Source organism: Syngnathus floridae, chromosome 1, assembly GCF_059516105.1.
Source record: "Syngnathus floridae isolate MCC-2025c chromosome 1, RoL_Sflo_1.0, whole genome shotgun sequence".
NCBI classification, from domain to species: Eukaryota; Metazoa; Chordata; class Actinopteri; order Syngnathiformes; family Syngnathidae; genus Syngnathus; species Syngnathus floridae.
The window spans coordinates 7,922,366-7,948,441 of record NC_142413.1 but is presented as its reverse complement, the minus strand read 5'-3'; the positions used below and the strand labels follow the sequence as shown (position 1 = coordinate 7,948,441).

At 41.6% G+C, this 26,076-nt stretch overlaps 3 protein-coding genes and 1 long non-coding RNA gene across 9 annotated transcripts; 2 read left to right on the top strand and 2 right to left on the bottom strand.

The window, feature by feature from the left end:
- The first annotated feature begins 860 nt into the window (after positions 1-860).
- On the top strand, positions 861-4,728 carry tmtops3a (teleost multiple tissue opsin 3a). The gene is made up of 4 exons (XM_088396750.1): positions 861-1,279; positions 2,636-2,964; positions 3,969-4,202; positions 4,298-4,728. Exons 1-4 carry the CDS (start codon positions 907-909, stop codon positions 4,523-4,525), a joined length of 1,164 nt encoding a protein of 387 aa, XP_088252876.1. The 5' UTR covers positions 861-906; the 3' UTR covers positions 4,526-4,728.
- Positions 1,729-7,367, bottom strand: LOC148403853 (uncharacterized). 2 transcript variants are annotated; one of them, XR_015862667.1, is made up of 3 exons: positions 7,262-7,367; positions 5,785-5,951; positions 1,729-4,260 (listed from the first exon to the last, which is right to left on the bottom strand). It is a non-coding gene; the product is annotated as an uncharacterized LOC148403853 (long non-coding RNA). The 2 variants fall into 2 exon arrangements; XR_015862666.1 differs by lacking the exon at positions 1,729-4,260 and adding an exon at positions 4,267-4,511.
- cd40lg (CD40 ligand) lies at positions 5,653-9,837 on the top strand. Of its 3 annotated transcripts, none has more exons than XM_088396819.1 (4): positions 5,653-5,967; positions 6,330-6,354; positions 6,892-6,975; positions 7,978-9,837. In XM_088396819.1, exons 1-4 carry the CDS (start codon positions 5,770-5,772, stop codon positions 8,352-8,354), a joined length of 684 nt encoding a protein of 227 aa, XP_088252945.1. In that variant the 5' UTR covers positions 5,653-5,769; the 3' UTR covers positions 8,355-9,837. The 3 variants fall into 3 exon arrangements, with proteins under 3 accessions (XP_088252945.1, XP_088252931.1, XP_088252939.1); XM_088396805.1 differs by having other exon boundaries at positions 5,749-5,967; positions 7,981-9,837; XM_088396813.1 differs by lacking the exon at positions 6,892-6,975 and having other exon boundaries at positions 5,749-5,967.
- Positions 9,172-25,905, bottom strand: arhgef6 (Rac/Cdc42 guanine nucleotide exchange factor 6). Of its 3 annotated transcripts, XM_088396713.1 has the most exons (22): positions 25,533-25,905; positions 24,417-24,500; positions 21,703-21,787; positions 19,505-19,626; positions 19,189-19,399; positions 19,036-19,088; positions 18,711-18,805; positions 18,459-18,554; positions 18,082-18,204; positions 16,212-16,350; positions 16,072-16,131; positions 15,557-15,703; positions 15,036-15,122; positions 14,317-14,398; positions 14,088-14,203; positions 13,617-13,796; positions 12,873-12,893; positions 11,892-11,988; positions 11,659-11,745; positions 11,486-11,585; positions 11,238-11,292; positions 9,172-10,866 (listed from the first exon to the last, which is right to left on the bottom strand). In XM_088396713.1, the coding sequence occupies exons 1-22, from the start codon at positions 25,695-25,697 to the stop codon at positions 10,732-10,734; spliced, it is 2,340 nt and encodes a 779-aa protein (XP_088252839.1). In that variant the 5' UTR covers positions 25,698-25,905; the 3' UTR covers positions 9,172-10,731. The 3 variants fall into 3 exon arrangements, with proteins under 3 accessions (XP_088252839.1, XP_088252847.1, XP_088252856.1); XM_088396721.1 differs by lacking the exon at positions 12,873-12,893 and having other exon boundaries at positions 25,533-25,904; XM_088396730.1 differs by lacking the exons at positions 24,417-24,500; positions 25,533-25,905 and adding an exon at positions 22,872-23,099.
- Positions 25,906-26,076: the final 171 nt, after the last annotated feature.

Genomic DNA, 26,076 nt, shown 5'->3' with positions numbered 1-26,076 from the left:
GTGATCACGGCTCATTGACAAGCCAATAACACTGATTGCACGACGAGAAGGCAAATCGCATGGACTGTATGGATTCTACATGTGAATTTCAAGTGCAAAATTGTCCACCGCAATGCAGTTGTCATTGAGACATACGAGGCTATTTGTGATTGCCATACGATGAAAATCATCTACTTGTACAAATGGTTGTGTGGTGGAAAAAAGGTGAGGGACCGCTGGGTTGCAATCAAACCTTATGGTTAGAAAGGTGGATCATTGATGCATACTGACAAAAGGTAACCTGTCTTAACCTTTTCATTATTTTTATTTTTTTTGGAAGGGGCTGTGTCAGGTAAATGACATGATTTTTTTTTATGAATTAAACTTTGAAGTCAGATTAATACTACTGTATATTATTATTTGTAGTAAGAAAAAACAGAGATGGCGTTAAAATGTATCCCAAACTAGATTTTTGATGCAAACTTCAAAACTGTATTTCCTTTTTTTCCCAGAGCATATCAGGTTTTTGAGATATTTCCTTATTTTTATTTGACCTAGAAAAGCTTGTCCATTACAAATTTTACCAGGCAATGTAATTTACAGCCATGACGTAAAAGGAAAAGAATCGAACTGCTGCAAAAGTAAACCTTAATTCGTCATCATTACTTAATATACACCAAATTACACATGAGATCCAGATTATGAATGAGCTCAAAAAGATTCCTGCAGAAAAGTTTGCTTGCCTATTTATTTATTTTTTTTTTAAAAGCACCAGTTGATCACTCATGGAACAATGCTGGAGCCTGTGCGTGCGTGCGCGTCATGTACATTACAGGGCTGCACAAGTGAAAGTGACACTCGTCTCTTTCACGTTCAAGTGTGTGAGCATTGAGCTACACCGGCAGGACCACCACCCATCCACCCACCATGGTGGTCCACATCCGCGTCTCCAGCAACTTCAGCACCTTGGATAGCAGCCTCTCCCCGGGTCCTCCGGACGACACTACGCGTGGACCGAACGCTTTGGGGAGCTTGAGTCGCAGCGGCCACACGGTGGTGGCGGTGTGCCTGGGCGTCATCCTGGTGGCGGGCATTGTCAACAACTCGTTGACGCTGCTGGTCTTCGCCCGGTTCAGGTGCTTGTGGACGCCCATTAACGTGATTCTGCTCAACATCAGCTTGAGCGACGTGCTGGTGTGCGTGTTCGGAACCCCGCTCAGCTTCGCCGCTAGTTTGCAAGGACGCTGGCTTATCGGAGAGTTCGGGTGCAGGTGGTACGGGTTTGCAAACTCCTTCTTTGGTGAGTATCGACACGCAACTTTTACGAGGTACTTTGGGGAATCAGGACGTGGAGTTCGGTGTATTGTACTCGGTCGGTGAACTGTACTCAAACATTAAGTTTTGATATTTATGAAGAAAATAAAAAAACTAGTAAAAGTAAGTCCTTCAGTAAGAAATATTGCATACTGAAGGAGTGTATATGTTACACTGTCAATAAATTTCAATCTTGAGTTTCAAAAACGACTAATTGGTTATCGTTTTACCGTGGCTTTGCTAATTATTTTATCTCCATAAATTATTGGTTCGTTGATTTATTGTAAATATAAATGACATACAATGAGGTCGAATTTTACATATAACAATAATGTTCTATTTACATATTTTATTTAATAAATAATGTAATTCATCCGATACAAGACAATTTTACAATGAGTGGAAATAAATGTATTGTTTAAAATACCAGTTTTACACATTTTAGATATATTTTTCACCCCTCTCCTCTGGTCGACCAATTTTTTCTCATCCCTGGTCTATACAATAGAATTCTGGTTATGTTACAAGGTTACTATGACAAAAATTATACACAGGTTGTAAATATTTGGTGATTGATTTGTCGCGTTCTGTCTGCAGTATACCGTCACGTGATTATGATGAGAAACTTGTGATCTTCTGGTGCTTTGTCTGAAGTACCTGTGGTGGCAGGACCTTTAATTCAGATATATTCTTAATATATGGCGTCAGTGCAACATCAGTCTTAAAGCAGCAGCCTGACGGTAATGAGAAGATAAGCGGTCCAAGAATAGATCCCTGAGAGTTACCTCACCAAGGGGGCCGCTGAAAATGGCACCCAACGTAGCTCTATAGGCGTTTTTCTTGCTCTTTTTAAGTTTTTGAGCTATCGTAGCAACTGATGTGATACTAAGTCAAGTAATGGCCTTGAACATAGAAGCATCAGTCAAAACCTCTATTAACGTCCTCGTTAGCTAGCTTTCTTGCAATCATGCACTTGCACAAATCACGCACAGTGAGAAGGAATATTTTGATTTCCCCAAGACAAATAGTTAAATGGAAATTTAGCTAATTAGCTTGCAAGCAAACTCACCCCATCTTCAAATCACGTGTAATCTTTTGACTCCTCGTACCACTTTTGTTAAATAATGAAGTGAGCCACAGCCACCCAGCAGGACCCAGAGTGTTGCTGGGACCCAACCAGGAGCTGGTGACCGGTTCGAATTTTGCTTGTTTCTTTTCACAACAGGAAGTGTAATGATCTCAGTTCAGACAGTGTTGTCTTTGTCATCAACTAAGTCCATTTAGACTCCATCGCTAACCAAAGCAGTAGCATTTCCAAAAGCAAATGATTCTTCTCTTCCAGGGATCGTGTCCTTGGTGTCCTTATCCGTCCTGTCGTACGAGCGCTACACCACGGTGCTGCATTCTTCCCAAGCGGACATATCAGATTTCCGGAAAGCCTGGTTGAGTGTCGGGGGCTGCTGGCTCTATGCCCTCTTCTGGACGCTGCCTCCGCTACTAGGCTGGAGCAGTTACGGGCCTGAGGGTCCCGGGACCACCTGTTCGGTCCAGTGGCACCTGCAGTCAACCGGCAGCATCTCTTACGTGCTGTGCCTCTTCATCTTCTGCCTGCTATTCCCGCTTCTTCTTATGGTCTACTCTTACGGACGCATCCTGCTCACCATCAGACGGGTGAGGTTAGACACGCTCATTCAAAAGTACCAGGTTACTTACTGTACTTGAGTACATTTATCAGCGTCTGCCTGCATTTTCAAGGTCAGCGACCCCCCTCTGGTTTGCTGGTGACTCATGCGTGACTCCTTGCGTCTTACATAAATCCCCCCGTCACACAAATAGTTCCTAATGAAGACTTGTCAATCGGCACACCATCAGTGAATCACCCCAGAGCTATTCTTAGGACGGTTACTATTGGATACCTGCCCTTATCTAAGCACCTCTATTTTTCAATCGCATGTTCACCCGAGGGAGTCAGGAAAAAAGGTGGCGGGGGTCTTTGCAGACTTGATTACTATACAGCATGGAGGCTCAGGCTTCTATGCACTGAGAGCCTTCAGTCCTCAGCCTCGGGCTTTTCTTAGAAACACGGCAATCAGACTGTAGATTTTCCGCAAGCTAGAGCTTGTTTGCTTTTTTATCCCACCACTGACCTGGACACCTTATTAGGTACACCTGGGGTTAAAAATATCTGGGTCAAGCAACTAAACAATGCTGCCCATTATTTTTGGAAACCGAATCCATAGAAAAGGTTGATCATTGAATTAATTGTCTGTTTATAAATAATATCTTTTTACTTAATGCAATGTGATTCGGACAATCTAATCTCTTGCTGCATTGAAATGAACCCTGATTGTAAATTAATAAGGAACACAGTAAGGTGAAGTGTAACGTGATACTTGACTCAACTACCACTAGGTGGCAGAAAAAGCCAGGTGTGGACATGCTGACATTGAAGGTGGAGGAAAAATGTATTGCAGCAAGATAGCAAATATTAACCATATCTTTAAAAAATATTGTTCTCAAGTATTGAAAAAAACCCACGTTATTTTTATTCTACAACTGTATAAGGAGCACTGACCGGTTTGACACAAAGAACCGGAATCACGAGTACGAACTTGAACCCCAAAAGTTGGAGAATATTATGCTTGATTATTGTATGACACATTCTTGTTCTTCAGATGGGGAAGATCAAGCCCCTGACAGCTGGCCGCCGAGAGCATCGCATCCTGAGGATGGTGTTAACGCTGGTGTCGTGCTATCTGCTGTGTTGGATGCCTTACGGCGTGGTGGCGCTCATGACCACGTTCGGCGGCTCGCGGCTGGTCACGCCCTCCACCAGCGTAGTGCCCTCCGTCCTGGCCAAGTTCAGCACCGTCATCAACCCCATCATCTACGTCTTCTTCAACAACCAGGTGAGAGCCGCCACTATGATGATGATCACGGCCAATGATGACGACGACAAAGACGATTCTGGTAAATGAAGTTGCTGGTGACTTATTTGTTCCAGTTTTCCCGATGTCTGGTGGACTTTGTGAAGTGCAAAGCCCAACCGCTGTCGGTCCAAGAGATGCGGCCCAGCCCGAAGTCACAGAGGTTATGCGACTTGTTCCCGGGTATACGGCGACGTCGGCCGCTCAGCGGCACCACCGACCACGGCCTGGGCGGCAGCCGCCGTGCCCTCGTTGTCCGCTACACACCGCAGCCGCCCCTCACTCTCGAAACTGACGAAAGATGACCACTCAGTAGATTGTCTGATTTGTGAACAAACAATCCTCTCCACACGCACAAAGATAGTGGCGTGAGAAGTTGCAAGTACTCATCATAGTACAGACTCTAAAATGTGCTCAAAGTAAAAATGAATTTTTACTGTCATTGACTGTAGTATACAGGCTACAATATACCTATTTTCATAGCTAAAACAATAAAACTTTTCTGCGCACAAAATATGTGCCTTTCTTTTAGAACGTGTCTCACAGTTCATTTTCATAACAGGCTGGGCTCCACCATTTGTGGGGGTTAGGGAGATTGGAACCCAAAACCTTGACTGTTTGTCAAGTGTCTAAAGTGTCCTTAACTCATGCCACTGCAGCTCCTGGGCAACGAGATGCCACAAGATTGCAATCCAGCACCATGAAGCTCCTCAGCTCACTTCAACAAAGTTTCTAGATATCTAAATCCCAGGAGGTGACAGTGAAGCACTACTTTTTTCCTCAACTTGCTTCCTCAGCCCTAAGATCCCATCAGATGGTGACAAAACACTCTTTCAGTCTTAATGAAGTTCTTGAACTGACTTCAACGTAGTTGCTTGATAGAGATAGATAGATAGCTACATTATTGATACCCAGGGGGAAATTTCGGAGGCAAAGCACTACTTTTGTCTAAAAGTAGCTCATCAACTCACTTTAAAGAAGATGTCAAAAGATGACAGAAAAGCACTACATTGGGTTTAAATGAAGGTCCCCAGTTGACTTCAATGTAATTCCTTGGCACCACGGCATCATGGCAAACTACTTTATTCTAAATGAAGCTCCTCAACTCACCAGTGTTGTTCCTTGACACCGAGATATTACAAATGATGACAAAGAACTCCCACTCAGGAGCCTTGTTAATCACTGATCGAAATAAGATGAACTTTAGCCATCCCTGCAGCGGGAATTCGGGTATGATAGAAGCAAATGAAACAAATTAAACCTAATATTCTTCTGTAATAGACGTTTAGAAAGCCAGTAGCTAAGATAAAAAGACCCCTGGCAGCTACATTGTCTTTAAGTCACAGTCAGTCCTTCGGTCGTTAATGAGGGCACCCTTATCGTGAGAGAAAGATTTCAACTTGATTTCTCACCTTGAGAGGAAATGCGAATGCGCAAGCAAAGAAGAGGAGGAGGTGAAGGGAAAATGACGCTGCAGTCGTGCTCCACATATCACAGCGGCAAACGCCCGAAATGCCACTTTGCACTGCTCTTCATGATATGATCAATAATGATCAACACATACCACAGCAGCATGGCATCGTGCCCTCCTCCGTTGCCCCCACGCCGTTCTCAGGTGCTCGTCGAGCCTCAGGCCTCGTCCGCGGGCCGCAGCAAGACCTTGCTTCGCTCGCTTCTTGGAATCGTCGTGCTGCATTTTCTGATGACGGCGGGGGGATTCATCTTCCTATACTACACAGGCAAAACGGTAAAAGACTCATTTGGTTGGTTTTAATTTGTTGGGGAGACTTTTACTGTATATGAGCCATATAAAATAACGTGGTGGGTCGTATGTGGCTCCCGGGTCTTTAGTTGACAGCTTTACTCTTTAGGCTATGCGTTTCTGTGCTTTGCTGCCAAGATAAATTATATTTTTATTATAAAGGTCCTTTTAAGAGGTAAATGACATTTATACATATTCCTAACATAAACTAAAACCATAGTAGTAGTATTGCTGATTTTTTTTTTTTTTAATACCCTTTGCCACAGCTCATTTCCTAAGACTATACAGAAACTGTGCATAATGTGACCACAAATTGACCTTTCACGTTCTACTTTTTAACCCAACAGGAAACTACGCCACAATTATCTGGAGGTATGTTTGTCTTAAAAAACTTCACTACAATTACATCGTGTCAATTGACTCAAAATATCAGGTGTGAAATGTGTTAAGTTGAAAAAAAAAGATATAGTGTTGTTGAATGGTAACATATGTATACACAGGTTTGTTGTACATTCTTCCATCTAGTAGAGGGTGTCAAAGTCATTTTTTTGGCGGGCCGCATTGTAGCTTCTTTTGGAGGGCCATTATGACTGTTAACCCCAATAAAAGTATGAGCACCTCATATTATATACAGTAAAAGCTACAAAACAAACTGACAAATAACTTGTTTTCAAATCAGACGAGTACAAACTAGTCAAATATTTAAAAAAAGATATTATTAAAAGTGAAGACATTTTGCAATTCTAGTAATGACACACGACTTTGATGCACAATTTGTCTTCGCGGGCCACATAAAATGATGTGGCGGGCCGTATTTGGCCCCCGGGCCTTGAGTTTGACACCTGCGGGTTAGAGGAATGAAGCTGGAGACATAATAAATCTCTACTAAATATTTCATGTTGCTTCCAGATGCTCCTCAGCAAAGTTCGTCCAGAACCTTGGCCCGCATGATTGTAGCAAAACCAAAAGACCTGTCGGCACTGGAATCAAGATGTAAGAAACTTACCCTTCCTGTCATCACCAGGGTCTAATTCGACCCTTTTTCACGTCTTAAAATGAATGATTGATATTTTTTTTCCTCTCTCGTCCATGAGTAATATTACTTCAGCAGCTAACATTTAGCTAAAAAAAGCTAAAGCTTGCTAACTTACTCGGTGCTAGCAAGACAGATGGGCAAATTTTGCTGTTCAGTCTTGGCAACAATGCTTTGTAAACATGTGTTCTTCTCACTAAACCTAATATTATTTATATTTGTAAGTTTGAATCTTATTTCTCTTACCGTGTCTGGGGTCAACTCTGCCACAACATCAGCTGTAGACTTTTGTTGTTTGAACTTGCTTCACTGGGAGCAAATTAAAGTCAGGTGGACTGGTGTCAAAGCCAAGGCCCGGGGGCCAGACACGGCCCGCCACATCATTTTATGTGGCCCGCAAAGACAAATTGTGCATCAAATTCGTGTGTCATTACTAGAATTGCAAATTGTCTTCACTTTTAATATCTTTTTTTTATACATTTGACCAGTTTTTACCCGTCTGATTTGAAAACGAGTTATTTGTCAGTTTGTTTTGTAGCTTTTACTGTATATAATATGAGGTGCTCATACATTTATTTGGGTTGACAGTCTTAATGGCCTTCTGAAAGAAGCTATGACTACAATGCGACCCCTGCGTAAAACATGAAAGTTACAAACCTTAAAAGTTTAAAGGTGGCTAAATACACATTAAGTAGAACAATGCCTATGTAAATGTGCATGTTCCATTTCTAAATCTTAAACCTTTTTAAAAACCAAGCATAGTAGGCATTTTTTTTTCTAACCCAGTTATAGACGAGTACAGTAGTAATGTTACTAGTAATTTTGATTTATAAAACACAAAAAGGACTCTGGCAGTGACCTAAATCAGAAGTCAAACTTTTACATTTATTATGTTAAAGTTGCCAAGTGCATAATCCAATTTGAGAATGACACTTAAAAGACCTGCTGATGTCTTCCTCCAGCAGGTTACCTGCAGTGGGACATGAAACACTCGGTGCGAAACAACATCAACTACTACCACAACAGCTGGCTGACGGCTCTGCAGCCTGGGGACTACGTGGTCTTCTCCAGGGTCACCTTCTCCAAGGCCGACCCGGTGAAGCCGCTAGCCAGTGCAGTCAAGTTGAGGCGTGGCGAGTCGGCCAAGGAGACGGTGGCCATGCTGGCCTACTGCAACCTCGACACCTCAGGGTCTGGGTCCAACCCCCAGCTGTGCACCGCATCCATGGGGGAGGTGATGTCACTGGAGAGGGGGAACCAGCTCAGCTTGTGGGTGGAGGACCGGTCACTGGTGGACTACAGCCGGGCGGCTACCAGCTTTGGGATGTACAAACTTTAATAGTGTGGACGAGAGGGAAAAACATAATTTATTCCATTACAAAAACCTTTTGGGACATTATTGAGAATGGTCGTTTTGTGATTATTGTTACTGCAGGGCTGACGGACACATTTTTTTGCACTCAGGGGTCATGTTTGATTTTTTTTTTTTAATCTGCTATGAAAAAATTAAGAGATCAGTGCAAAGTAATTAGTTTCTCTATAAAACATCTACACACTCCTGTTAAAGTGGCACTTGTTTGTGATTAAAAATGAGACCACATTAAATAATTTCTAATTACTAACAAATTATAAACACATCTGTTTTACTTTGTAGACAAAGCCTTTTGGTTTTGTGGTATTACTGACTGATATCTGGAACAAATAAATGAACCTTTTTTTTCTTTTTAATTCTATAATCAACTGAAAATATAATTTGCCAAACCACACATACAATTCAGCTGCTTTATAAGTTTCCTGAACTTTTTGTTTTGTTTTGCTTTCTAGCAGAACCCTGAATTTTCTATTTTGCTAACACTGACTGCTATTTGGAACAGCTCATATTACTTTTATATAAAATGCCAAATTAAGGAATTCCACCACTACAAGCATAATTATAAATATAGTTAGAAAGATTGGTGTTTTGTGAATTATTACATTCTATTTGTTTTAACAACTTCGTCATGTGTGGAAAAAGTGATCACATACCACAGGATGCATGTTTAGTGTGTGTCATCTATTTGCAACACCTTCCATGATGTTTTGGACTTCCTGTCTAGAATTAGAGGTTGCATGAACATGGAAAACGAAAAAGAACACTTTCCATTTGTAAAACCAACTACGCTTGGAATATGAAATATTTAATGACAACATAAAATACAGAGTGCTTAGAAAAAATGCAACAATACAATAATTATAATAATTGCATAGAACCTTTAAAAGCAGACTTGACGTGAGATGAAAATTCCCGCCGCAGTGAAGTGCTGAGTGAGGCTGCAGACGTTTTAAGCTATTCAAAACAGTATACAGGAAGTAGAGTGCCTGTCTGTTGCATTTACATTGCCGCAGTGCTCTTGAGCAAGATGCACACTGCCTTGTACCATAGGACAATGATTATTACAAGATGAAAATTGGAACCCGCACAGCAAAACTGTACACCTTTTTTTTGTTAGCCATGTTAAAGTTGCAATTCACTCTCCATTATTGCTTTCTTCTATTCTCATATATGTATATATATATTTATTGTATTCTCATTGTCATATTATGACATCTGAATTTTTTTTAAAAATAAAAACCAGAAAAGAAATATGATTTTAGTTAAAAAAATAACCTCATCTGGAGGCACTTTTAGGGTTGGGCTAACAAATCAATGAAGAAGACTTACAATTTGGATTCAAAACAACACTTTCAGCCATTAAATTCAATTTTTGCTTCTTTGAAAATATTTCAGAGTGACGCCACAAATAAATAAATAAAATATTAAAAAACCCAAACAACAATTAATGCATGAATGAAAATATATTTTAGAAATGAGCATTTTTTTCATGCACATCGGCTTGTTAAGCATTAATCAATAAACGTGATTATCTTATTTAATATTTGTATATATTTACAATGCTACAGATGACCTGTAATAAAAAGCTGCATGAATGTTTGAAATCAAACATTCAGCTTTTTTATGAGTCACATGTAACATTGATGGGGTGGGAGAACTTTGATATGACTTAAAACTCTATATGTATAGTACAGAGCTTAATATATCAACATCCTGGCTGCACAACAAACAAATGATGGCAAAGGGGGAGTAATAGTTGAAATGGTAACAAGCTCACAACGGCGGCCCTGATAGCTTCCTGTTCAGATTTGAGCATTTTCAAAAAAAAAAAAAAAAAAAAGCGGAGGCTGCCGTGACCTTGGTTTTTGTTGTTTTTTTTTTTTTGTTCCACTTTCTGGTTGAAAAAAAGTTCACAGTAGCGTCCGGTGAAATAGGCCATGGGCGTTAAAATGCAAGTGCGTGCGTGCGTGTGTGGTTGCAGACATGCAATGCATCCTTTAAAAAAATCACGTAATCTTTTTTTTTTGTGAGTGGGGGACATTTTTTAAGGGAGATGAGTTTCAATAAGACATATGCAGTGCTCTGCCACCATCTTGGTGTTGAAGGAATTGAAGAATTTCATTTAGATGGGGGGGGCGCATTTTTGTTTAATGATGTACCGTGAGATTTCCGATATATGTGCCTTGGCTCAAGAAAGATTGGAAAACATTAACTGTTAACAGCTATATGTATGTATTCTGAAATTCTGTAGCTTTGTGGGCAACTCTTCGAAGACATTCTTTGACACGCACGCATATAAGACAACCACACACACATACATACACACACATAGCTTGTTCTGTGTTCAGTGGGCGCCCCCGCCGCCTCCGTCGTCCCACGTGCAGTCGTTCTTCTGCTTGGCCAGCTTCCTCACCACCCTCTCCAGCTCTTTGCGAGACTTCTGCTCCTCCTCCAGAAACTGCTTTATCCATTTGTTCTCCTGCCACATCACATCATTTCAGAGATGACAGATGGCATGAAATTGTCGGGATGATTAATCTGTCCGGTTTTAGTGATACTAGTCATGTTTCACAAAGGATAAAGAATATATGCCTGCGAGTATCGTGATACTGTCTCCAAAAATTGCTTTCCAGTTAAAACACATTTTTTCATAAACGGCTAAGTCACTTAAATTTAAAAGTGGCACTGTACAATTATTATAATCCCATGTTAGATCACATGAATGTATTTAGCATTTTTCCCATTGGGGAAAATTTGTTGAAATTAAGACGGGTTGAGAAAAAGTACAGCTACCACCACGAACCACAATTAAACATATTGTTAAAGCAATGCAATTAAAGCGACAAATACCTTTTTCAGTTCATGGACCTCATCTTTTAAAGCATACATTGCATCAACCAGACTCCTGGAAAAAAAAAAATATAAATTACAGCCTCCGGTCTGCAAAACCAGCGTAAAATGCACCCTTAAATAAATCTGTATTATATCATCTATTATTTGTGGTTGGACTTTGCAGTGGGGAAGAATTGCAGAGCATTATACTGAAAGCTGTTTCTACGTAAATTCTGGCTGAAGCTGGGATGCAAATATGCGCTTACTTTTCCTCAATGACCGTCTGCCCGTTGCTCTTCATCTCCTCCACAATGATCTTCTCTTCCTCGGGAAGGAGCACCTGAGGCGTGCAGTCCTTACGCACAGCTACACAAACACACACACAGACACTTTGATGCAGCAGAAGGTAAGAGTGTGGCGATAAAAGATGAATACGAACGTGTGCTGGTGGAGTGCAGGCTGGCCCCTGTGCAGTAGGCCTCGATCACCCTCAGAATCTGAGCGTCCTCCTCCAGAGCCACCGTGCCTAGACAGAATTCACCCATTATCTCCGCTTTTAGCATGTTTGTTTCTAACATGGAAAGTGACGTGAACTTGTCGGAGCAGCTTATGTTCCACTTCAACGACATCAAACATGAAAATATCAAATTTAGTCATTTTCTTTAGTCCTACTTCTTCTCATGTGAACCTCGTCATCCGAAGGCTTCCTTTCCTTCTTTCTGTTTCCAGGCAGGAACTTCTTCATGGGACGTGGACTCTTGCTGGAGTCCTGCGGGAGCAAGCGGAAGGCAGTCGGTGGGTCTCGTGTTACACGCCCCAAAAAAGCAGCCAAGAATGCAAATCAAATCAGTATTGCGCAATCTCTCAGAGGTTTAACAAAGGATGAAAAGGCAGCAAGTGCACGGCGACAGCAGTGACCAAAGCGGGCAGGTAAACGCACCCTGGTAAAACCTTTTCCTGCGTCCTACGGCTAAAACGCATTTGAGGAAATGTGGGATTGATTTTACTACAATGCGTCATTACTCAAAGGCATTTCATAGGCGTCAGGACAGGGGAAAAAACAAAAACAAAAGCTTTACAATGGAGGACATGTTGGCAAAGCAATGGGAAGGAAGCAGGAGTAACCATTTTGACTGTTTTGGTTGTAGAAAATTTGCTGACTCAACGATTGAGTTAGTTGCGGGACACTGCTGACAACTCAAAACACTCTTATCTCAGATATGTTTCCGCACCGACTGAATTGAAACGGCAATAATCTGTTCCTACCTCACCAAAACAAACAAAAAACATTTATTACTTTTTTTTTAGAATAAGAAAACTACTGCTCTCATTTGTGGACTATGTTTTGTGTGGTACACAGCGTGCCGCCAAACGATTGGTTTTTTATATAGCGCTTGCTAATGAGCAGACACATTTTGATTGAACATGTCTCTATGGTCTCTATCATCTTTCCTCGGGTTACCATTATTGTCTAGGCCTGCTTCAAGGCTATTTAGTGCAGAAAATAAAGAGCGCAGCACACATGCAGGCTTTCACAGGAAACCACATTGAGGAAGGAGGAGTTATGCCACTTCAGCAACTGGGTGCACACACTTTCTTACACACACCACCCCCCTTCCCCAAAATTACATACACACAGGACTCTAACCTTACCTTCATGATATAAGACATCCTCTACAGAAGACGGTGGGGAAAGAGAAAAGAAGTGCGTGAAAATATGACGGGAGAAAGGTGTGATGCAGAGATAATAGAGTCAAACATTTGCACACCACAGAAACACCCTCCACTTTTTCGTTGCTCGATTGTATATGGTGGTGAAGAGATGGAGAGAAGGGCAATGCATCGTAAGACTCAAGCATGCCGTCTGTGGAGTCAACCTGATTCAGTTTGCTTGCATCACGGACGGAGGTCATGCAAATAGAGAAGTAGGACATGCGAGAGAAATTCTTTCCATGTGAATGCTGCAAAGGTTTTTTGCTAGTATTTTTTCTTATTTATCAGAAAAGAAACCTATACGCTCAAAGGCCAGTGAATTAGGTCCAAATTAAGAAAAAAAAATCTACATTTTTACTTTGTGATATAATCATATTATTTATAAACAGCTAGTTATTTTATTAATAAAAAGGTTAAATGAGTTAAAACAAGAAAGCAAAGACTTTGTTACTTAAATAAACAATTTAATTTGTTGTATTATTTATTAAATTCATGATTTATATCATCAATTCATTAAAACAGACATTATTATCTTACTATTAAAATAAATATCTTTATAAATTTTAAATACATATTTCAACTTTTTTTTGTTTTGGTAATTACCTGGCCCATGAGTCGGATTTTAAAATTTATACGCGGCCGGTGAGCACCAAAGTCTGTCGTCCCTGCTCTGCAACCTCTTACCTCTTTGTAACCCAACGCGGCCGAGGGCTTGAGGGGAGGTGCCGGGCGCAGGCAGCTGAGTGACCAGGGCTTGGTCATCTTTGGTGGTTCCAGGGGCCCGCGGCTGACGGCGCTGAAGCTGCCAAGGTGGGACAAGTGAGTGGGGGCGCCCACCATGCTGAGTGGCTTGCCCTCCACCGTCTGTGAGGGGGAAACAAATGCAAAGTTCATGAAGAATTTATTCACTTTGCTTTGGTTTTGTGTAGGATCCATTTCGTGCTACGTTGAATACATGTGCTAACCTTTAAGTAATACTATTTTATTTACATTGCATTTCTCACAGACAGGAGTCGGAGTGATTTGCATTGTTCCAATTTCAGAATTTGATGAATATCAGTTTTGAAATAGCTTGCGGTGAAAAAAATGCAGGAAGTGGTCATAGTGATAATGAGTTCATCTAAATGGTGGCCTGACGGTTTCTCAAGCTCAAACCTTCAGGATGGTGCCTGCAGGGCTGCCTCCTTTACTAAATGGCTGCAGGTGCTCCAGCCACTCTTGCAGCTCCTGGGCACTACTACAAAACACCGTCACACGCTCCATCATGCTTCCTGCAGAACACACGCTTTTTTTAGCACAAAGAGTTGAACGAGACCACATCCACTTCTAGGAATGCGTGTCTCTTTTGTAGAAGTGCAGCTCCGGCGCTTGACAACATTCAAACCTGTGATGTCGAAGGCAAAGTGGGCATTGTCTGCATCCTCCATGTGTCTCGTTACAGTGGTGCCCGGCAGTGGCAGTCGTCCCTGAGGAAAGATATTAGACATGAAATCATGATTTGTCCTCCCGTTTCCGTTGAGAAAAGGGACTACCTAGAAAATGAAAATGATCTGACATGACCAAAAAAGCGCTGGGTTTTGAATTTTGTGGATTTTTAAGCTCTGAATAAGATCATGAGCATTTGCAGCTAATAGCCAGACGCAAATTTCAGTGTAAGACATGCTGGTATCTGGTGTTGTAGTCTTGGAGTGCTGTCGAAACTCAGTTTCACTTTCTACCACTAATCCGCTTGCCTGCATTCAACTTTTGCTAGCTTTAGACTTTTGATCTGGAAAACTCAGCCTTGCATCGGCTATTTCTGTTTTTTAGCACCTGATATTCAACAGTCAATTCTTGTTTTGAAAATACAGTGGTGCCTCAACGTATGAGTCCATTGTCATTTGAAATACACAATGGTGTAACTCACTTTTGTTTTATGTTTGGTTTGGCATGAAACCTAAACTTGAAGAAGTTTCCACTATCTGCAAGTACTGCTTGTTGTGAAGCGAATAGGGGAAGTTCACTGCCAAGGCACCACTGTACTAAATACTGTTGCACAAGTGAAATAAACACGCACGCCGGAAACAAAACTTTGCGGATGACTTTTGTGTGAGCAGCTTTTACCTGATAAATGAAGCCACTCATGCGAGAGCTGGTGGAGAGCATCACTAGCACGTTGGGGAAAAGCATCAGGTAGCGCTCATCTTTGTCCTGAAAGAGACGCAAACTTGGAATGAACATTCACATAGGCACAAAGAATACCAATTACTGTAACTGTATTTTATATTTTAATGATGTGTACTTATTTTGGCGTTTTAGTATTTTTTTAATCTCACTCGGCTCACTGTGCATGAATGAAACTAACACAAAAGCTACTGCTAGCTGGGTTTGCATGTGAAAGGGAAGTGAAATATGTTGAGGGCGGTGGAGGACGTCAACATTATGACTAGTGCAATGGTAAACACTGAAACGTGCATTTTGTGCTATCTTCTTCCGAGCCCCTCATCAAACCAGACCCTGAGAAAGAAAACCCACAAGAAAGGCGATGTTGCTCTTTCAGGGGCTTCTGTTCTCTTTGGAGGCTTTCGCACTTGATGTTGAAGCAAACTACGTGATCGTTAACGGCTCTTCAACCACTCGCTCACCTCACTGGAGCCAGTCCTCATGTGGACTTGGGACGTGTAGAGCACGTGACCCAGACTCTTCATGCTGTCTCCATCCCAGCCGCGCACCTGTTCCGACAAGATTTGCAGTTCTAGGTTCTTGCGCTTTCGCAGGTCCTGGCACTGCGTCTAAATAGAAAGATTAATTGATGAGTAAAAATAGATGAATAAATAAAACCCACAGTACCATGAAAAATTTGGTGGTACTTAATTTTTAAAGAAAAACATTGTCTGAATATTTTTTTCCCCAAACAAAAACCAAGTCATGGCAAACTTTTTAACAGCAACTGAAACATAACTCCATATTTTAAAGCACTTAGAAATTAATCAATTGTTGTAACTTGAAATCAGTTGAAGTTGGTAGCACAATTTGGAGCCCATATCTAATTTCAAATAAATGCTAAATGCTTTTCCTGCACAATGGATTTGCCATGGCGAAATCAAGAAGTGATTTTTGAGCCTCATGCAGAAAATAAAATATGCTCTCACACACTCACCACTAAACACCTGAACGCCGCTGTGGCCTTTACAATGTCAGAGAAGTCTGGGTGGGCTTCCTGTGGTGAGGACATAGATCAAGTACACGTGAGGTTGATATTTGTGCGGGAAGACATAATGATGTCAATGATGTCTCTACCTCCACGTGTCTCTCCAGCTCTTGCAGCAAGGTTGGGTACTTGTCCAGTCTCATGAAGGGCTTGCTGAGGCTGGTGGTCAGCGTCAGAATGCCCGGAGCGCTGGCGCCTTGGCTCTCCATAAACTTGTCAAGGTCCTCGCTAGGGGGGGGGAACCCACAAGCCTTCATGTCATTTCATTATTTCATAGCCTGATATGTTTGCCACAAAAGGACAGTAACTGCTGAAAGTTAGTCAGCTAGCTTTGTTAGCTAGTGGTGGATATTTGTTTGCAGTCTGGATGTGGACTGTTGATCCAGGCTCCAGTAACATCATCATATTTGTTAAATTGTAAAGATAGTTGTCAAAGAGGTCAGAAAAAGCAACTAAATATAGCTACGGCGTTGCCAAGTTGGCAACACTGAGTAGCTGTGTGTAGCTTCTCTGTATGTCTTTGGTATGACCTGGTTTTCATGGTAACAGCACTTGGCAGTGGCATTACACGCCAAAACGGTATGATTGTGATATGACTCAGAGTGTGAGAAGTGGGTTTTAAGTGTGCTGTCATTTTTTTTCCATTTGTATATTTTGCCAGAGGAAAGTCAGAGAGCACGTATGAAGCCATTTGTGAACACTTTTAGATTGTGAAACAAAGCTCACAGTATGTCAACAATTAAAGCATTTCCAGAAACACATATTTTCCTAAACTCAAGGTTCCACTCTCTAAGGAAAATGGGCATAAATTGTGGGAATGAAAACACCCGAGTAACATGAAATCCTTCATTGAAAACGTTTTCACGGTAAAACATTGTGACTTATGTACATTTTATGGTTACTTGAGCCTATGGAACAACTTCATACCCTCTTATGTGGCTAAACAGCATAACCAAGATAACACTCCCCAGTACCACACGTGGCATAAAGTGGAAAACTCAAATTTCAATCTAAAATGTATTTATATATCCCTTAATCACAATAAAAAAACTTCAGTGGCGTTGTTGACGACAGTGGCGGAAAAGAATAAGTGAATCACTCTTTTATGCTTTCAAAAGACATAACATCACGTTAGTATACGAACATCATCCTCGACATTTTCTTACAAATCGCACAAATTTGATTTACATCAAAGATTATATTTTGTACTTTTCGAATAACGACAAGGAATATTTTAATCTTCTAATTTGTTTTTCTTGTTTAGTTTAAGTTATTCATTTATTTTACATTATTTAGATATAAAACAGGTTGGTAGTTTTGGGCTCTCCTCAATTATTTATAGGTAAAAATTGCTGTTGAGATTATTTAACTTTGATTTAACTTCCTAAAAATGGCATCTTTTTTTACCAGTGGAAATGAAATCATCTGTCACAAAGGCATAAGGATAAAAGCACGACACCTAGTGGCCAAAGGTCACACTGCAACCGTCTATATCTAATGAGTCAAAGTACACTTAAGATCAACAATTAAGCGTTCAGTTAGCGATGGATTGCAGCAGTGAAGATCTGAAGCACATGATAGCGAGACGTTTCGAATATTTTGTCCCTACCATGCATCTCAGTGAGATATACTGAAATTAGAAATCATCGTTCCCCATTGTAATGATTGGAAATGCCAATTTCGTATTTCAGCCTTCCATAAAACACCAACAAAAACCTGGGAGCTTGTTTTGGAAAGAAAAAAAAAGCTCTACAGTATTGTGCTTTATATAAACATTATTTTTAGATTGCAAGAAAGTAACTCACACCATGTACTCGATCAGAACTTCCACAGATTGTTTGAAAAAAAGTTCAATTTTCCAATATTTTTTCCAAGATGAGTACGGTGAATAAATGTTTACGTATGTAAATGCATGGAAAATGCGTATGTACAGTGTAGAAAAATACATTGGTCACTGACCTGTGATCCGTGAGGATGCAGACGGCTGAAGGGTGGCTGGAGCAGTAGGCCAGGTAAAGAGACTTGATCTGACACATCACATTCAAGAAGCATCCAGCCAGCCGCTGTTGGCCTTCTGGAACTCTGCAATGACAATGTCAAGGTCAGGCGAGTGGCGTGACAAGGGAGCGCAATAAAAAGAACAAACAGAGGAAAACCAAAGGCGACGTCCGTGTTTTATTTCTCTATAAAGATTAGCTCTGGCAATGAGAAAGGGGTTAAAAAAAGAAAAGCTTGCATTTGAAGTGTTTGTGTTTTGAATTTTGCCATAAATGAATGTAGAGAGTGATAATGAGGTCATCATTAAGAATGAACTGTATCAATAAACGGTGACTTACTTTATACATTCCTCCAAAGAGACGACCAGGCCCTGCTGGAAGGTGAGGATCTCCTCCAGGTTTCCACACAGGGTGGTGCTGTCTGCACTACTCAGCCTGCAGACAGTCAATCAACAGTAAAGTAATTTAAGGGGCATCTAAATATTACACTAGGCTGGACAAAAGGTGGCAGAAGTAGGTTAATTGGCTAAATTAATATTTAAAAAGTAGTGTCTAAACTGGTGAGAACAAGCCTCTTGACATCTCGCTTACTTGTCGCTGCTTTGTAACGGTCGCAGGTAACAACTCAGCAGCGTTTGCAGCTCTTTGACAAACTCTCGCTCGTGCTCCAAGATGTCCTGCACCACCTGAAAAAAGCAAAACAGCCACAGTGGCCCGGCATTCATGACTAACTTATTAGTCCTAAATATACTTTATTGTTGATATTTTATAGGAATATTTTCAATTCATCATATGCTTAATTGAATTGACTGTATTTTTACTGAAGTTTCCAGAGTAATGGGTGCAATTTGCTAGGATTAATTCATTTAAAAAAAAAAATGAATGGCCATCTAATATATCTTTGCTGTAAACTCACCACACTGTAGTAGCTTTTGGTCAGCTGAGCTCCTTTAGGAGACACGGGTTTTTCTACAGGAGAGATATTGGCAATGGTTTTAATGCAATCATTCCCAATAACTGTCATCACACCCGCCCCCCAAGAATAAAAACTCGAGTCACTCCGACTCACCACAGGCCTTGACCTCACGCACGTAGTTGCTTGGGAACCATCCCGTCTTTCCGTTGAGGTTGCCCTCCCACCAGCCGCCTTCCTCCTGCCGCGTCACAACGATGACGTCGCCTTTGCCGAACGACAGCTCGTCTTCGTTGTTCTGCTTGAAGTTGAAGCGGGCCTTCACTATCAGCTGCCCGTTGCTGCCGCCGCCATTTTCTGACATCTCCTGTCAAGTGGGTGTTTTCATATAGGAGAAAGTCATTTACCTCTTAGGTTCATCCAGAAATTATAATGGGAATTCAAATATCCAGAACAAGGATGTAGAACATACCGCTGATTTGGATTGTCGCCGCAGAGAGCCTTTGGACTTGGCAGAGGAGATTGTGTGCGAGGAAGCCGTCGGACTAAGTGATTGGGTGCCCGGCTGCGGACATGACCTCTCTGCAGCACTGTCTGTGAACACACAATATGCAGCCCTAGTTATTTGGCTTGCTTGCATTATTCAAACTCTAGGCATGATGTAAGGGTCAAACTGTCTTGACACGATGTCTGACTTTCTGTCTAATGAGATGAATTGATGTCCAAGATGTGTGAGAATTTCACAGTGAGACAGAGTTCAGCGAAAATCCCTGCTCCAGCCATCCTGTGTGGAATTTCCATCTTCTCCCTGTGCTTGTGTGGGGTTTATCCGGGTACTCAGACTTCCTGCCATATTCCCCAAAAATCCCTGTTAGGTTAAGTGAAGACTATTAATTATCCCTACATTTGCTGGTTAGCCAACTGAAAGCTATTTCCCTAAAGAAACGGTGCAGCCATTCCGAGTAAGTATTGGTTAAAAAAGAATGATCCCACGAGAGAAGACAGAGGTTTCTTTTGTTGGACCAACCAACATATCTCATGACTGATGCATTGCACATCAAGTTTGCAACACATATTTGGTATACATATAAGAACGAAATCAGAGTGACAGAGAAATCAAAACACCAAAGTAGCGGAGTCCACAAGACGAAAGATTAAAATGTATCTTATGTATCCTCCGAGCATTTCGGTTATTTCTTTTCAAGTTGAAGTTCTGTCAAAGGTGGACAATGGGTAGCTTTGAAGCACGTCTGTAGCCTGGCGGCCAAGCTCCACATACTGCAACGCATCTCCACTATCACTGTGTCCCGATCAAGGGAAAACCAGACAGTATGTCTTTGAACGAATGTTTTCCTTCAGCTACGGTATGAGTGTGCAGCAGCACTCAGTAACGTGCATGGGAAGCAGATTTTCTCCGACAAGAAAGCGCTGACAAAATAACATTGAGGCTGAGGAAAGAAATTGAGCAGAGACCAGTTCTACCTCGTGGAGCAATTAGCCCCAAAGCACAGCAAATATTTCTAGTTGCGCCATTGAAGTAGAATGGAAATGTGTGTTCCTCTCTGTGTCTGTGTGTGTAACAAGGCGCTATTAAATTTGACATTACTGATTTCGTGTAACACCAAGCCCTCATTTGAACAAAGCAGGATATTAGTCTTGTATCTAACACAGCAGGCAAATATGGCACCCAGCAGGACACAAACACACACCAGCTGGCCTCTGCCAGGAAAGCCAATCAGCTTGATCAAATGTTGCATGACACAAATTGAGCAACACAGATTGTGTTGTTGCCTCTTAACCCGCCAAGTGGCACAGTTTGCCGCAGTACAATTTGAAACCTTGCGATGACGAGTGTTTCCCTGTAGAGTGTGCGATGATGGCTGCGGAAGCTACACAACACACTACAGTGTCACCAAAGCCGCCAATTCGGTCAACGAAGTCGAGGAATGCCAAACAGTGTGTGTGTGCGTGTTCTTGCCAGTCCTGTTGACTTCATAGAATTTGAAATGAATTGAAGTGGCAGTCTTAACTGTTATTATCATGTTCACAAACCTATTAAGAGTAGCCATGCCTGTTTTATTCAACTACATTTCCCCCAAAAATGATACCAAACTCTGACATGACTTATTTTATTTTTCTTTCTTCTTAATGCATTTTTGGATCGCTGCTACTTTTACTGCAAAACAAACTATAGTCCTAAAAATATGGTAGGTTTCATGTTCATTGCAGTGCGTTTCTGGTCCTAAACAATAACTATATTAACCAATAAGCAAGTGACTCTGCCAAGAGGGTACCCAAACAGAAAGGTGCTTAAAAAAAATGGACTAAGTGTGCTATGAAAAATGTTTATTGGATTGATTTTAAGATAATAGTTATGTCACCAAGTTGTGGCTCACACGCCTGACGTGGGATAGCAGTCAAGGTCATCGAAAAGTTATTCACAAATGACTGTTTCTTGAGGAAGGAAAGTCCATTAAAAAGCAGCAGCACCTTGCAAGAAGTCATTGTGACCTTTGTGCCATGTTGCTTTTGTCACAATTATACAGCCCACATGAATAATTGATTAATTGTGGAAAAACAGTTGAGGCAATCGATGGTGTAAATTCACTGCGGCCTTGTTTTGCGAAGCAGCGGGATGCTGGAAGGTCACGGAAGGACGACAGCTCTTACCTTGCGTGGCAAAGTTGACGGCCAGCAATGTGGTCAGGACCTTGCCGAAATTCTCCCCGCTGTAAAGGCACTCAGGCTCAAAGCCCTGGATGCAAGATAAAAAAAAAACACACACAAATCAAATATGAGTGTCACAATTACAAACAGGGTGTCATATGTCAATAATTGGATGCACAGTTGAACACGCACACGATCTGAATGAGTCTCGGCCGTACGCGTATAACCAGTGGCACATGAAGCGTGACCCATATTCTGTAAATTAGCGGTCTATCAAACAGCCAGACACCATTACGATTCACTGCACACGCACACACGCAGTGCCGCGTTTCAGGCAGCTATCTCATTTCCTTCCGAGCCTAGGGTTTCACATTTTAAATAAAACATCTTAAATATAGCGTTTGAGTGGCACCGCTTCAATCTTGTTATGTCTGAAAGCCATCCCATTTTCATCCTCACAACCTGCACAGACAAACTCCTTATGCGCACAATCAGGAAAGCACAATCTTGAATTCTGATACAACTATTCTTCAGGTCATAATAAACATACTCAACGCATAAGTAAGAGGGGGAACGGCAACGGAAAAGGGCTCCATCCCCTCTGAGCCTTCGCTTAGTCCTTGGTAACGCTCTAATAGTTATGTAGTAAAGAGGCAAGCAGCAGCATTTTGGACCAACTGGAGATGCTTGCTGTCGATTTTTAGTCGACAGCAAGTGCCACAATGGTCGCCTTTGAGATGGATAAAAATGGTTGAATTCGGCTGCTTAACTCATATTCCACAAAAACAATATTAATCACAATGCAATGTTGAGGCTAGTGGGCACATACAACATTATACTGCAAAGAATGTTTTGAGGTTGACTTCCTCTTTAATGCATGAAACCAATACCGAAATTATTTGCCAGAAAAATACGCCAACTCATTTGGCATGATGACTGTAAGGCCTACCTCACATTGAGCAATGTTGTCAAATGAAACAGAACCAGAACCGGTAACAAACTAATTCATTCGGCATCTCACACCTGCCAATTGATCCTCAAACACATACACTGAGTGCAGTAGAAAATTATGGAAAAGCCTTTGTTACATAAGCATCTCTTTTTTTGGTTTTACTTAAGAGTGTGAATACTTTTGCTCCAAAAAAATCCAACATGGCATCACATTTACTCACCTCCGTGTGCGTTTGTGATACCTTCATGCAAGTCAGGCGGCACAACACGGCGGGTCGTCCAAAAAGTTCTCAAACGTATCATATGATGCGCAAATGTGAAACGGCAAGTGTCCTAATTTATCGGACATTACAAGAATTCAAGTCCTGCCATGACCACAGAGTCACGCACGCTAATAAATCCCATTCGGCTAAGGAATGGAGCAAGAGGCCTTGAGCAGTTCACGCCGCTTCCTCTTTCAGCGTGTTAGTGCAGAAGTGAAAACAGTATGACTCGCCTCTTTGTGCAGGCAATGGATAAACAGGCACTATTTGCTGCGGCGGCGGTGGCAAGACAAAAAAAAAAAGAAGTGATCACGTCAGTGACCAAAAGATGGGCAGGGCTGTCTTGAGGGCCTCAAGCTGGTTGGCCATGAGCTGCTGCTGGCTTCACAAGGTCTAATTATGGGCTGAGGGGCACCTCCCATACATAACAAGCCAGCTGGGCATCGGGCGTTTCACCACGCCACAGTGAAGTGAGTAAGGCTGGCACGAAGCAGATGATGTGATTCAAGACCAGAGCATGATTATCTTTAAAATTGTAGGGGACGTGTCCAGTGTGGCACACAGCGGGGGAGAAGACACTCCCAACATCTGCAACACATTCCCTCTATGATAATGGAAGCATTCTTCAAAGAAAGACCAGGACATTTCATTGCATTCCAACTTGTACGACAGCCCTTTTTATTTACTACTTCCATCCCATTGCTTGTTTTTTGCTTTTAATCTAATACGATTTATTTTATCTTATCTTTATCAAGTCAGGTCACACATTTTACATTGGAAACAATACCACGACACGTTCAAAAAATGAAACGAAAAGTAAAGGATCCACAGTAAAACTTCACTTACTGTATATGTGGTTCAGGGTTTGCAGATTTACTTATTTATAAATAATTTAGGAGATTTGAATTATTGGCGAATTTGAGGGAAGGCTCAGACCATACAGGCAGGGAAATACTTCATACTGAAATAATAATTTACTAAAAAATGAAGGGCCGGTTGAGTTGACGTACATAACTTTCAGACCACAGTGAAATCAGATAATTTCCCTGACATTTTTTTAAACAATTGAGTAAAATAATAACAATTTTTACCACAATTGCGATACATTATGGAAGTTAACGACAGTATATCGCGCAAGAGAAAGTACAGTATTCTGCTCTAAAAAAAAAAAAAAAAATGGTATTGGTGATTGCCTAATGGGGGTAAAAGTAAAAAGTAGGTAAAAAATTAGTACCCAAATAAAGTACTGATACCTGAAAAATCTAATAAATTACAGTCCGAAATATTTGTACTTCGTTACTTCCTGACGGACAGCACGTCTGTTTATGTGGCTCGCTCCACATGGACGGACGTGCTGAGAAACCCGATACAGTCCAAGCAGGCTGAGCGGATCACAACACAAGCAAACGGGTCTAATAAATCCACTCATGGGAAACCTGCACCAGGCTTAGAAGGCTAATAAGTCGACGCCGACACGGTGGCAACGTTTCGACACAAACTTACCTCCACTTTCAACGATGAGCATCCTCTGAGAAACTCTCGAATGTTGCCTATGCAGTCGGCTTCGGTTCTCGGATCCGGGCAGGACTGAGCACAAACAGACGGGGTAGAAAATATCAGCACGTTTGAACGCAGGGGGTACGCTATACTTTTTGATAGAAGTGACTCCAAGCTAATGCCATTAAAGTCAAGTTAGAAGTGGTCGTAGGAATGCGAGTTTATGAAATATGGAGTCAATCCGCGTCCTCTTCGTCGAAACATTGCCATTGATGACATCAGCATCAAGCTAACGCTGAGATGTAAACATCCGCTTACTTGCACGACTTTCAAAATAAACTATATGGTAAAGTTTGATTGCTGATCGAAAACTGAGATGCCGCGAATTACCACAAATAATATGCCAACACTGATAGATGTAAGATAATCGGTGGAACAAAACGTTATTGTCCATGGATTATTTTATTATTGTTAATATTATTTATCAGCGACGCATGAGGCTTGATAAATCCTGCAAAGCCACCCAACACTTTCCTGTGGGTTGACATATTGCCCGTTGAACACAACTTTTTTTTTCTTTTTACATAAAAAAAAAAAAAAGAAAGAAACTTGAGCGATGTTTCGGTATTATTGTTACGCACTTCCTGCTTGACACCATATTACAGTTTGTCGCCAGCTTTACCAATCAAGAGGTCGAAGTTGCAACCGGGAAGAACCTTCGAGGAGGAAGTGACGAAGCTTGTCCGCAAACTATCAACTTTGCCATCTATTGGCCTTTTACGTTTAAAATAAACCCACATCGCCGTTCATTAAACACAGTAACTACACATACGGCGTTGTTTCACTATATTTAGGAAAAAAAGAAGGTTCTTCCGGCTTCTGTTCACACTGGTGCACAAAAGTGGCGTCGACAATGCGGAACATCATCAAAGTATTTCTTAGCAATATTATAGCAGATGTTGCACATTAGCTTCGACTCATAAGCGACGTCATTAAAAGCAAAAAGTTCCTTGCAAGTTTTAATATGGGCGGCATGTACGTCTGTGTTCATATAAAACCCCTCCCTTCTCGTCTACTATCGGATCATATTATGTCAATTTATCACCCCCCCTCCTTTTCTACCTTGGCAGTGAAACCGGGTACAAGCCTCTCGACCAGCTTGCAAAGTACGAGGCCATCCTTCAGCGAGGCTTTCAAGAATTCCTCCGGGTCAGCAATGTTCTTCTTGGGGGAGTCGAGCACTCCCAGCGATATCAACCACGTTACGGTCTGCTCCTCGGGGTTCATGGCGCCGTCAGACGTGCATTATCTTGGCGACGGTCGTCCTCCACCTCCCGTGGTCTGGTTTCTTATAGGCGTGTGGTGCACCTCGTAACCCCGCACTTCTGCTTGAAGTTCGGCAAGAGGCGTCAGAGAGGTGGGGGTAGGGGCTGGCTGTGTTACTACATGCCAAAAGTGATGATCACCCCTGCTGGTAAGCAGACACCTCAACAATAGACCAGAAGTGTACTGCAAGTACAGTCCTGCTTGTTTTAACTGCCCCCCCCCCCCAAATCATCAATGGAAATTAATGACACAGTGCTGTATTTTAGTAAATAAATGATATACAGATTTGTTTTTAGTGTAATTAATGGATGTTGGACCAAGGCCTAATAGCAAGTCAGAA